General features: G+C 33.4%; 1 protein-coding gene across 9 annotated transcripts in view; it reads left to right on the top strand.

Moving 5' to 3' along the window:
• PGGT1B (protein geranylgeranyltransferase type I subunit beta) overlaps window positions 1-12,702 on the top strand; it is a 56,471-nt gene extending 43,769 nt beyond the window's left edge. For 2 of the 9 annotated variants that reach the window (XM_015451804.4, XM_073994077.1), the window contains exons 8-10: window positions 3,944-4,052; window positions 8,385-8,467; window positions 8,661-12,175. In XM_015451804.4, the coding sequence (XP_015307290.1) occupies window positions 3,944-4,052; window positions 8,385-8,467; window positions 8,661-8,690 (222 nt within the window). In that variant the 3' untranslated portion in view covers window positions 8,691-12,175. Of the gene's footprint in view, window positions 1-3,943; window positions 4,053-8,384 lie in introns of those variants that run through there. The other 7 variants (XM_065546652.2, XM_073994076.1, XR_012414019.1 and 4 more) reach the window with 6 other exon arrangements.
• Window positions 12,703-13,338: the final 636 nt, after the last annotated feature.

Below are 13,338 nucleotides of genomic sequence, written 5' to 3'. Positions count from 1 at the left end.
ATCTCAACAATTATCAACCCGAAGCTACCCTTTCTTTATCTATACTCTAACTAATTCCCTTCCATTCACTGAATTATTTTAAAGCAGATCCCAGATAGCATTTTTTATATTCTTTGGAAAATTTTTAATGTAATCTCTAAATGAAAATAACTTTAAAAAAAAAAAACAGAACCCTAGTGTCATCACATCTAAACAATTAGCCATAATTGCTTATTATCATTAAATATCCAGTGATTTCCTATTGTATCACATATATTTCCTATTGTATCACACCAAGAGGCATGTAATATCCAATTATCTCTCCTTTTAATTAAAGAGCTCCAGAGTTGAAAATATACATAGCACATTATACTTATCACTTTAAACATTTGTAAGTTTGCAATTCACTAGTATTAATTCAATTTACAATGTTGTGTAATCGTCACTACCATGCAAAACTTTCTCATTTTACCCAGCATAAATCCTGTACACATTAAACAATAATTCCCTATTCTTCTTTCCCCTCAGCCTGGTAACCTCAACTCTACTCTCTGTCACTATGAATTTGTGTATTCTAGGTACCTCATATAGGTGAAATCATACAATATTTGTCCTTCTGTTTTCTGGCTTATTTCACTTAGCATAATGGTTTCAGGATTTATTTATGACATGGCATATGTCAAAATTTCATTTTTTTAATGGAATAATAATATTCCATTGTATATAAATACCACATTTTCCTTCTTCATTTATCTGTTGATGATCACTTGAGTTGTTTTCACCTTTTGGCCATTGCAGATAATACTGCTAAAAACATGGGTGTATAAATATATTTTCAAATCCCTGCTTTCATTTTTGAGGGGTATTATATGTATATAGAAGTGGAATTGCTGGGTCATATGGTAGTTCTTCATTTAACTTTTTCAGGAAATGCCAAACTTTTCCACAGCATCTACAACATTTTATGTTCCCTCTAGCAATGTATAAGAGTCCCAATTTCTCTACATCCTCACCAACATTTGTTTTTTCTGTTTGTTTTATATATAAAATAGCCATTTTTTATATGAAGTGTCGTTTCATTGTGGTTTTGATTTGCGTTTTTCTAATGATAATGAGTGTCTTTTTATGTACTTATTGGTCATTTGTATATCTCTTGGGAGAAATTTCTATTCAAGCCCTTTGCCTATTTTTAAATCTGGTTTCTTTTGTTGTTATAAGGTTGTGGGTGTTCTTCATATATTCTGGATATTAATCCCTTCTCAGATATATGATTTACAAATGTTTTCTCATTCCTTGAGTTGCCTTTTTACTCTGTTGATGGTGTCCTTTAATGTACAAAAGTTTTTTGATGCAGTCCAATTTTATCTAAATTTTTCTTTTATTGCTTGTGTTGTTGGTGTCATGTCCGTAAAACTATTGCTAAATCCACTGTCATAAAGATTTTCCCCAGTGTTTTCTTCTAATAGTTTTACGGTTTTAGGCCTTAATGTTGGGCCTTTCATCAATTTTGAGTTAATTATTGTATGTGATGTAAGGTAAGATCCAACCTCATTCTTTGACACCTGGATATCTAATTTTCCTAGCACCATTTGTTGAAAAGACTGCCCTTTTCCATTAAATGGTTTTGGCACCCTTGTCAAAAGTCAGTTGACTATATATGTGAGGTTTGTTTCTGGACTTCCTATTTTATTCCGTTGTTCTGTATGGCTGTCTTTGTGCCAGTACTATACTGTTTTTATTACTGTGGCTTTGTAGTAAGTTTCAAAGTCAAGAAGTTTGAAACTTCCAACTTTTCTTTTTCAAGATTGTTTTGACTATTTGGAGCCCCTTGCAATTTGATATAAATCTGGTAATTGAGTTTACCATTCCTGCAAAAAAAGTCTTTTGAAATTTTGATGGAAATTGCATTGAATCTGTAGATCACTTTGGGTAGTAGTGATATCTTGACACTGTTGAGTGTTCCTATCCATGAGCACAGGATGCTTTTCCATTTATACAGGAGGTCTTCAGTTTCTTTCAGCAATGTTTTGTAGTTTTCAACATACAAATCTTTCACTTTTTTATTAAGATTTAATTCTCAGTATTGAATCATTTTAGATGCTGTTGTAAATGAAATTGCTTTCTTAATTTCCTTTTGGATTGTTCATTGCTAGTCTATAGAAACTATCAACTTTTTATAGAATAGTTTTGACAAGCATTAAGGATCATTGCTTAAATCAGTTGTGGCATTAAGAGGTTATAAAACAGTGGTATTCTTTCATTCCATCTCAATTTATTAACTAGCATTGTTTTTTAAAGAAGAATTATTTTACCTTCCCCTGAGATATACTTTGTACAGAGAAGGACAGATAAATACCGAATTCTTTCCCTTAATAGTGTTCAACAAAATGAATTGGTTCCCTACCATCCCCTCAGCCTTTCCAATGAAATATTAGATTTTAGAGTTTGGGGTTTTTTGGTTTGTTTCTGGTTTTTTTTTTTTAGAATCATTGTGAATACATAGATTTTAACATTTTTTAGTCATATATAATACATATAATATATATTAGTCATATATGACTAAAATATATATATATATATTATGCTTAAATTGTCCCATCTTTAGTCGATAGGAACCCTTTCAAGTTGTCCCAAGTCTTTTTTATTTGACGTCAGTAGTCTTTGACAGCTTTCTGAAAGCAACCACTTTTAAACTTTTTAAAAATGTTTTAATTCTTGTGGACATTTCTGTAACTTTAAATCACAGACTAACTTCTTATCACCTTTAGATATTATTGATGATTCCCAACTAAGAGAAATTAAGATTTAGCCTCTCACTTTTCCAACAAATTGTTACCCGTTATGTTTAGTTCTGAGTCTTTTCCTCATCTTCTACCTTCCAATGCTATATAAAGTTACCTTTATTTTTATAATGTCAAGTTAGGAAGCATTCATATTTTTTTTCAGTATTAATAATCACATCTTTCAGGCTTTGCCTATAGGTTGATTCTAAAATTTGAAAACCAGTAACCAACACTTATTATGATAGTGCAAATATTGTTTATTGCTAAGCCAAGTGCAGTGTTAATATTATCCTTTTTTCATTTTTATTTAATGACCAATGTGCCACTGATGGAAAATGTTCCTAACATCAAGATTCAAAAAAGCCTTTTTCCTTATAGTCTATTAATTAAATCAATGTAAATGAATAAATTTGTTTCTTGTTTGTACCATAACTTTCTTATGAGTTTAGCTTTTCTTTTTGAGAAATAATGCTTCTTCATCAGTCACTAAAAGCTGTGGCTCTCTGGTTCATTGACATATATTAAATTGTTTGGTATCTTCAGAAATTTCTTGATCCCTCTTACCTACTGCGCACCTCATCTTGAACTTCACAGTGTTATTTACTTATTTATATCTTACTTTTATGGGATCTTGAGAGAAAAACCAAGTACATGTCCTAAATCATTAAAAACTATATAGTTTTTTATGTTGCGATCATTTTTGTCTTACCTTTTTCTTTCCTAATTAAAGAGCTATACTTCTTTACTATTTTCAAAACTGTCTCTAGCATCTGGTTAGTAATTTTTGTTTGCTCTTTTTTTAAAAAATATTTTTAGTTCCAATTACTACTAATTTATAACTAATAGCTAAAGAGCTTATCATAAGAGTTAAAATATGGGTAGATAAAATTTACTTTTTAAAATGACTGATTATGTTGAGTGGATTGGAGTTGTCTTTTGAATTTAGCTTAATGTGCTTCAAAGGGTACAGTTGGCCTGATTCAGAAGAAGGAAATAGAGGGTCAAGAAAAGGAGAGTAGATTTGATAAGAAAATAAAAAAGATAATGTGATTGACTCATTTCAAGTGCTCAAGGCCCCGTAGAGTTGGTCTGAGCACCTTAGCTAAAGAAAAGCATATCTAAATGACAAACATCTGAAATTTGAGCCAAAGGTTGATAAGAGTTTTGTCATGTCATTTCAGCTTCTAAAAATTTTCCAATACACTAACTTTGAGAAAAATAGAAATTACATCTTATCAACTCAAGATCGCCTTGTAGGGGGATTTGCCAAGTGGCCAGACAGTCATCCAGGTAATTATTTTCTTTGTGAATCCAGAACAACCTTTATTTCCTGAATAGATCTTCAAGCATCTTTATCAGAAAAGGCATATGATAGAAAAAGGCACAGTTTGAAAGTTACATTAAATATTATTTTTAAAAAGGTATATTGTGTAAGCTTAGGATAGATTTAGGGTATTGGGGAGTATAAAGGAAAGAGTTTATTATCAAGATGCATGGGTATAGTGTGCATTTTTTCCCAAATATTTTACTTAGTAATGTTTTATTTCATTTTCATCAATAACATAGATGGTCTGAATGGGTCCTTTCCAAAGAAGAGAATTATTTAGCCCATCCAAAACCATTAGGATTATTAGTCATGACTTGAGCTAAGGATAGTAAATTACTCCCGATCCTGAAGGAAATCAGTTCTTACTCTTTTCAGAAGTCATTAAATAGACCGAGCGCAGTGGCTCATGCCTGTAACTCCAACACTTCGGGAGGTTGAGGCAGGTAGATCACTTGAGGTCAGGAGTTCAAGACCAGCCTGTTCAACATGTTGAAACCTGACTCTACTACAAATACAAAAATTACCAGGTGTGATGATGCGTGCCTGTAGTCCCAGCTATGTGGAAGTCTGAGGCAGGAGAGTCACTTAAACCCAGGAAGCAGAGGTTCCAGTGAACCGAGATTGCACTACTGCCCGCCAGCCTATGTGACAGAGTGAGACTCTGTCTCAAAAAAAAAAAAAAAAATCATTAAATAAAATATTTCAAATCCTGAATATGTGTTTCTCACTTCCCATACTCTTGTTCTCCAAATTTCAACAGATTCAGACAATATAAATGGTATGGCACTCAAGGCCCTCCCAAAATTTGGCTCCTCTCCCACCTCTACCATCATTTTGTAGCCTACACCTCACCCGACTTACGTTTTCACCTCCAGCAAAATAACCGTATATACAGCTTCCCTATAAAAATCCATTTAAGAGTGTGTTAAAATAATTTCAAACACTGACACTTTTGATAAGCAAGTAAAGAATTAGTTACAAATATGAAACTAGACACAAGGAATGATTGTTTTTGCCAGTATTGCAATAGAGTCGTGGTTTTTATTATCAGCCTAGAAAGTGCCGTATCAGCGTTCATCTTCCATCACAGAACTGCTATAGTTGGAATGTGTACTTGAATCAGAATATAAATAAGGAGCTCTTGAAATCATATTTTTGTATTTGAAATGAGCAGGAATATTTCCTTACACCCCTACTTGCCTGTATTTTCATATAAAACATGTTTCGTAGGCCAGGTGCATTGGCTTACTCCTGTAATCCCAACACTTTGGGAGGCTAAGGTGGGCCAGGTGCATTGGCTTACTCCTGTAATCCCAACACTTTGGGAGGCTAAGGTGGGCGGATCACTTGAGGTCAGGAGTTTGAGACTAGCCTGGCCACTTGGTGATGAAACACTGCCTCTACTAAAAATACAATAATTAGCCAGGCCTGGTGGTAAGTGCCTGTAATCCCAGCTACTTGGGAGGCTGGGGCAAAAGAATTGCCTGAACCTGGGAGGCAGAGGTTGCAGTGAGCCAAGATCATGCCCCTGCACTCTAGCCTGGGCAACAGAGCAAGAGTACATCTCAAGAAATAAAATGAAGTAAAATAAAATAAAAGACCAGGTGTGGTGGCTCAAGCCTGTAATCCTAGCACTTTGGGAGGCTGATGCAGGTGAATCACTTGAGGTCAGGAATTTGAGACCAGCCTGGCCAACATGGCAAGACCCCGTGTCTACTAAAAATACAAAAAATTAGCCGGGCATCGTGGTGCGCACCTGTAGTCTCACCTACTCAGGAGGCTGAGGCAGGAGAATTGCTTGAACCCAGGAGGCAGAGGTTGCAGTGAGCCAAGGTCGTGCCATAGCACTCCAGCTTGGGCGACAGAGCGAGACTAAATCAATCAATCCATAGTAAAACATGCCTTCTTAGAGAAACTGTACATTGCTTTCAAAGTTGTAAGCCAAAGTGTGTTTTCAGAAGTTAATTTCTCAAGAAAAATAATATTTTGAAATTTTTTGTATCTCTAGTGCCTCAAGAAAACTGAGAATTATTTTGGACTTTATTCCATTTTTTCAATCAGTGCGGCTACTGGTTTAACAAATAATGGAAATAGGGAAATGACAATCTCTTAGAAAACATTTCTTATGTAAACATACTTGAAATACATTCAGTGTTTGCAATAGCTTTTTAAAAAGAAAGTTCTTGAGGCTTTTTCCGGAGAGATCAGTTGCTAACTTTAACATTTGTGTAAATATTTGGATGTACTACTTACTTTTTACAGATACATTACAATGTTTTCAGAGTATGCACTAGAAAGCATAGAAAGTGTTTGCTAAATTGAATTTATGTGTAAAGATCTGGTCCCAGAACCTTTACAATCATTTTAACGAGATTCTTTAAGCTTATTCTTGGTTTTAGTAAATTTAGTAGCAAATTTGACACAAAGGGATTTTATATACATTTATGAAAGAAATTTCTAAAGAATGAGCTTTTGTTATGGAATATATATATATTTCAGCATCTAAAGTGCTTTATTATGGAGTAAACATATTTCCACATGTAAAGTGCTTATACATTGCCACCTACAGATAAGGAGTTTTTTAAAAAAACCAATTTGAGGCTTGAAACAATTGAGTTCTGATCTCATTGGCTGTTACAAAAATCTTTTTGAGAAAAACATAAGTTTTATTTGTTACTTTACCCAGAGAGATTTTAGTATTACACAGTTCTATTTTATGTTATTATGGATGTATATTTTCTGTTGTAATTTTTCCTAGAAAAGGTTCCTGGTTTCTAGAAAACAGCTTAATGTTGCTTTGTACCCTTTGTAGTTTTAGAATAATTATATGGAATGATGTAATATTACAGGCGAAATCAAATTTATTTTTTATAGTCTGAAAGTCAAAGGAAAGTGAGCCAGAAGAAACCTAAGTATTTTCTGAAAAGGCCTAAAAGGTGATCAACATGGGCCTCTATTAGTGAAATAACGTTTTCACAATGGCATTGAGTAAGCACAACTATTTGTCGTTTCTGTTTTGTAAAAATAAGCGATACTCTTGTAAGTAAAGCTTTTCCTTTAACCCTTTTGACAAAATTTGATGTGGTAAGATGTTTTGAACTTTTTGTTGTTTTGAGACAGGGTCTCATTCTTTTGCCCAGGCTGGAGTGCAGTGATATAATCATGCCTCACTGCAGCCTCAGCCTCCCTAGGCTCAGGTGAGCCTCCCACCTCAGCCTCCGGAGTAGCCGGAACTACAGGCATACACCACCATACCTGAATAATTTTTGTATTTTTTGTAGAGATGGTGCTTCACCATATTGCCCAGGCTGGTATCAAACTCGTGTGGCTCAAGCAATATACCCTCCTCAGCCTCCAAAGTACTGGGATTACAGGTGTGAGCCACCACACCCAGCCTGTTTTGAACTTTAATAGCTCTTAAGGCCATAAATGTTGGCCAATTCAAAAGTAGAAAAAAATTTTTGACTGGTACAAAACTGTCTTTGTAGTGTTCCTATAACTGCAAAGCTCTGAGCTCTTCAGAAGTCTACATAAGACTCCTAGGCAAGAATGACCATGTGATTTCATTGGCCACTTTAATAGAAGAGGATTACTGCCCCCTGAAAGATGGGAAACTAGTGAGCCAGTGCAGAATTGTCATGGTATGAGCACTCATGTTATTTCAACCAAATAGAATGTGAGTTTGTTTTTATTGTCAGATCAGATATTTTTACAATGACTGACATTACCCTAAATAGGAGGATTAAATATGGCACAGCATTCCAGAATGGATTATTTTTGCGTAAGCTCCTTTTATTTAACACAGTGTTAGGATAGTCCTGCCTATGGTTTGGGAACTTTCAGAGGCAAAACATGGAGCAAGGGGTATTGCAACTTAGATTCAGAGTTTTGTTTTCATTTTAAAGAAAAAAAATTAATGATACAGCATTGAAGCTACTCATTTCCATGTTCTGTAGTAAGCAAAAAGGGAAACTCCCTCAAGTGAGAAGTCTTACATATGACTGCTGCTCCTCCTGTCTTTTCATCACAGAGGTTATGGATAGTATCAGCTCTTCAGTTGGAAACTGTTTTCCTTTGTTAATGATATTTTCATGAATAAAATATTTTATTTTGATCATCTGGGTTTTTTTTTAATTGATGTTTGAGACTTTGAGAAAGCAAATATTTTAAAAACTATATTAGCATTTCTCTAAACTTTTAATGGAGTGATGGGCCGGTAAATATGTAGCTGAAATATTTTGTAGAATGTACAAGCAGGAATGCCTGTTATGATGTTTTAAATGCCTTCTTTTCAGATGCTTTGCATGCATACTTTGGGATCTGTGGCCTGTCACTAATGGAGGAAAGTGGAATTTGTAAAGTTCATCCTGCTCTGAATGTAAGCACACGGACTTCTGAACGCCTTCTAGATCTCCATCAAAGCTGGAAAACCAAGGACTCTAAACAATGCTCAGAGAATGTACATATCTCCACATGACTGACTTTAGATTGGGAGGATGGGGGGATTTGTAGCATAACTGTAGCTCAAGTTTAAAAGCCATGTATAACCAAGTGTGCTCTTTTTTTAAAAGGTAGAGTCTTACAATCAAATCTCCTGCTGATGTCACTTTGGGATATGGTCTTGAGCCAGTAATCTTTTTACTGGGTTTCGAGAAAATCTTTGTTGAAGTTTGAACCACAACTTTGTCGTGGTTCTTAAATGTTTATACTGTATTTCTAAGAAGTTGTTTGAGGCAAATTAACTGTATGTGTGTAGGTTATCTTTTTAAAAACTCTTCAGTGCAAATTGTATCTTATAAAATTGACACGAATTTTCAAAACAAGTTTGCACTTCATATAGCATTGATAATCTTCAGGTGAACACTTAGTGATCATTTAAAAAGCTCACTGCTGATGGTGGAAAATTTGCTTTAATGAATTAAGTATCTGGGATTATTCTTTGAAAATAGATTACCATAATTTTTTTTAAAAAAGAGTGACTTATTTTGTCTTATTCTTAAGTAAAGTGTGCCAATTAAACCTTTGTGGCCTATATAAATGAAATTAATAACTTCACAGTAAGAATAAATAGGTTTAACTAATATGATAGTTTTCTAAAAGGAGATTATTTGAAGACAACTATTATGTAACTGAGAGAAAAGCAACTTAACTATATGTGATTGTGAATGAGAAAGTTTTGTGCTATGTGGGTCATTTATTTAGACATTGCTGTGGTGAATACCAGTTATGTTTGATTTTATTCTCAAATCATTAGTTGCCTTTTTTTTTTTTTTTCTTTTCTTGCTTTCTAGGAAGAAAACAATCTTTTTTATCTAGAAGGAAAGATACTTTGTGTTTTTATTTTTAGCCTTTTGAATTTTTTAATTCGTTGCCCCCAGTGTGTTAGCTACTCTAATTTCAAACTAATGCTTTTCTAATTTTTTTCAAACTAAATAAGTGAAAAATACAAAAACAGAACCATTCAAATAGATTCAGTGGTGCAACTCTATACATGGTCATTTTTATTCTCATATTTTCAGGTAAGTGAAAGGCAAATGTAACCATTTAGAGGGTAAGAAATAGGGTTTTGTTTTTGTTCATTGTTTTGTTTTCTTAAGTTTATGAACTAGCTAATTATAAAGGAGATAATATAAAAACTCTTCATTAGTAATTAATTAATCAATAACTCATATCCATTACTTGCTTAGTGACATTCAGAACTATGAGTCTAGTACTGAAATGGGGAAAGAAATCTCTTCACTAAAGGAGTTGGGTTAAGTTAGTCTTGGTGATAATAAATGTTGAAATATAAACATCAGTATAAGAACTATATTACTGGTATCACTGTTTAGGCATTGTAATATTTTAAATGTTATCTTTTTTTCTAAATTAGAGAAAAAAATGTCGTAAAATAACAGTCCTTCCCAAGGGAAACAGTATGTACTTGGAGAAATGATTCATTTATTATTGGCATGCTTAGTTTTAAACCTGAGTTTGCCAACTGTATGTTTTTTAATTAGAAATAAAAAAATCTTCTGATGGTGGGGGGAAAAACTAAGCTTACTAACAGATGTTATCCTTCTATGGGTTATTCCAATTGCTACTATTTAAATCCTGGCAGATTAAGACATCCATATCTCAAACTAAGTCATCTCTTAGACATTGGAAGTTGAAGTAGCATATATATAATGGCTTTAGTACTATATAAAAAGCCCAAATTGTTTTTTTTGTATCACCAAGAAAGGTTAGGAGGTAATAAAGGTAGTAACTGTATGACTGTATTCATAAATGTAAGTTACAGGAAAATTCCAATCTAAAAGTATTTCATAAGGCTAAATATTTTCTAACTCCTTAAAATTTAATACCATAAGATGATAAATTTTAGTATGCTTCTAATTGATATACCTGTGGGAGACTTCCTTGTGAAACTTTATGGACTAGTAAATGTTCACATTCCATAGCAACTTAATTGACCAGAAAATAGCAGGCCAGTGTGAATTGTGGAGAAACTATTTCTGACTTTTCTAAATAGTTATTTACAAGAAAAGTATTTATCGATTAAATAAATTATAAGCAATATTTCACATATATACTTTATTCCTTAACAGGAGTGATATAATGAGGGGAAATATGAAGTCTGAAATCTCAAAAAGCTCTATTTTCCTACTCCCTAATTGTCTCCTTCCTGCCCCCTAATTTTGTGGTATTTTTTTTTTTAGAAGGTAAAGAGGAGCTTTGTTTTGAGCATCTGCATACAAATAAGATTAGTCAGATCATATGGCATAATTTAACCTGTTTATCATTTCAGTGTTTTTAGATTTGATCTATAATATATATGTGTTATTAGATCTTTAAATAGTTATTTGTATTTAATCTAAATTCATATAGAAATCTTGCTGATGGTGGTATATAATTTGAAAACTGTTGGACCTGATCATTTTTGAGAGACAGTTAATGAGGAGGTGCTCTGGAATCAGATGACCTGGGTTTAAATCCCAGATTTGCCAGTTCAGTGGCATGATCTTGGACCCTAACTCTCCCATTGATAAAATAAGGAAAATAGGTAGAACCTAACTCACAGGGTTTAGGATTAAATGAGATAATGCAGATAAAGCACTTAGGATAGTACCTGGAATATAGCAAATTTCAAATTATAGGTTCTTTATAATGATCATAAAATTATTTTTGTAATTAAAACCTCTCCTACAACAGAAAGAGGTCTTAACAGTTTAACCTCAGGGAAAATGATGATAACAGTGTTGTTTTCTAATCTCCCCATAAAAATACAGAGCAACTAGGACACTATAGACACTATTACAACACTAGATGACAAGGTAGCTCTATGAACTTCAAAATACAACTAAGCGAGGACAAACCACTGACCCACATAGTTTCAGTATCTGTGGGAGGAAGTAGAAGGAAGGCAGCTGGTTTCTGACAGCTCTGCAAATTGGAGAACTACAACACTGCCCACAGTTTCTCACTACAAAGTGCAGTGGGCCAATCTAAGAACAGACACTGAAACTGGGAAGTGACTACCGAATCCCATTTGCAGATGAATGTTAAAGCAATATAATAAGGTCTGATGACTGCATTAGAGCAGTCTGGGTTTTTTTGCTGTGTACGTCTTGAAGCTTATGAGACAAAGCCCAGCACTGAGGACAAACTTCTAGAATTAGAATTCAAATGGGCAGGATGGGTAAAATAGGACAAAAGAAATATCTAGATAAGTATTGGGTAGAAAGGCCAAGATACAGAGACATTATATATATGTATTTTCATATATATACACATATATATATTCTTTTAAATCACTGTGAAAATGGGAGCTCTAAGGCTGTGAAGTCATCCTAGAGCACTCTTCCCACCTAAAAGTACAGAAAAACTCGTTTCAGTTAAGAGGAAAAAAAGAGTGAGTGAGCCAGGATTACAGTCCAACTCCATTCAAAGTTAGTATGAGAAATAATAAATAGATCAACATCCTCACAGACAATGAAAGCACACCAGAAAGACATGACGCAAGACAGATAAAAACCTAATATTTGCCAAAAAATAAAATGCAAATATGACAGGAAATTTATAGTAATTAATGCAATTATCAGTAAAAGGAAAAGGTGAAAATTAACCAAGTACCAAACACTTGGAGTAAAAAGCAAAATAAAGCAGAAGGAAGGAATTAATAACAATAAAAACAAGAAATAATTACTAGTAGCAAACCAAAACAATAAAGGCAATAAATCCAAGTTGGTGATGGATAGTGCGGGGAGTTGAGTGCGATAAACTACCAGCTAATCTATTTAAGAAAAAAAGGAGGAAGCACAAATACAAAAATTTAAATGACAAGGGGGAAATAGTAAAAGAGGAAATTTGTTTAAATTGACTACTTTGAGCAGTTTTACACAATAAATTCGAAAACTTTTGAGAAAAATGCAAATTGTCAAAATTTAGGTCACAACAAACCAGTTGCCATAGAAGAAACAAATAGTACCCCTTACCAAAGGAAGCATCAAGCCCAGATTGTTTCAAGGGGATTTCTACCAAACCTTTTAAGATTAAATAATCCCATTCTTGCTTAAACAATTCCAGAGACTAGGAAAAGAATCTTGAACCTCAAAGTGCCAAAAAAAAAAGAAACTGCTAAATTCATTTTATAAAGTGAATGTAATAGCATTGATTCAAAAACCTGACAAAGATTGTACCAAAAAGAAAATTATAGAGCAATCTCATGAATATTAATAAAAAGTTTTAATGATACATTAGCAAACAATCCAACAGCACTTTCAAAAGGTAATCATGACTAAGTTGGGTTTATTATAAGAATGCAAGGGTAATTCAATACTAAATAATCTATTAATATTCATCATATTAAGAGTTAAGAAATATCTTCATCTTTGCAGAAAAGACATGATAGAATTGAGCACTCACGTTAAATATGCTAAGTAGAAATTGATGAATAATCAATTAACATTGTACCTCTACCTAAAAGCCAGCATCTTAAATTTCAAAGCAAAAAAGACTTTCCAACTGAAGTCAGGAACAAGACATGCCCACTAACTCCTCTACTACTTAATGTGTTGAGAGTTTTAGCCAATGGAGTTAGACAAAATAAAGATGTGAATTGCAAAGGAAGAGTTAAAACTATGTGCAGATATGAATATGTATCTAGAAAGCCCAAAGGAATTTGTTGAAAAGCTAAACAATAAAAGAACTTAGTAAAGTAGCTATTAAATACAATTTACATACAAATATCAGTAGGCTTCACCAGAAGAG

This window comes from Macaca fascicularis, chromosome 6 (genome assembly GCF_037993035.2).
Source record: "Macaca fascicularis isolate 582-1 chromosome 6, T2T-MFA8v1.1".
Taxonomy (NCBI): domain Eukaryota; kingdom Metazoa; phylum Chordata; class Mammalia; order Primates; family Cercopithecidae; genus Macaca; species Macaca fascicularis.
Note: the sequence above shows the minus strand (reverse complement) of the source record. Positions and strands in the feature narration are given on the sequence as shown.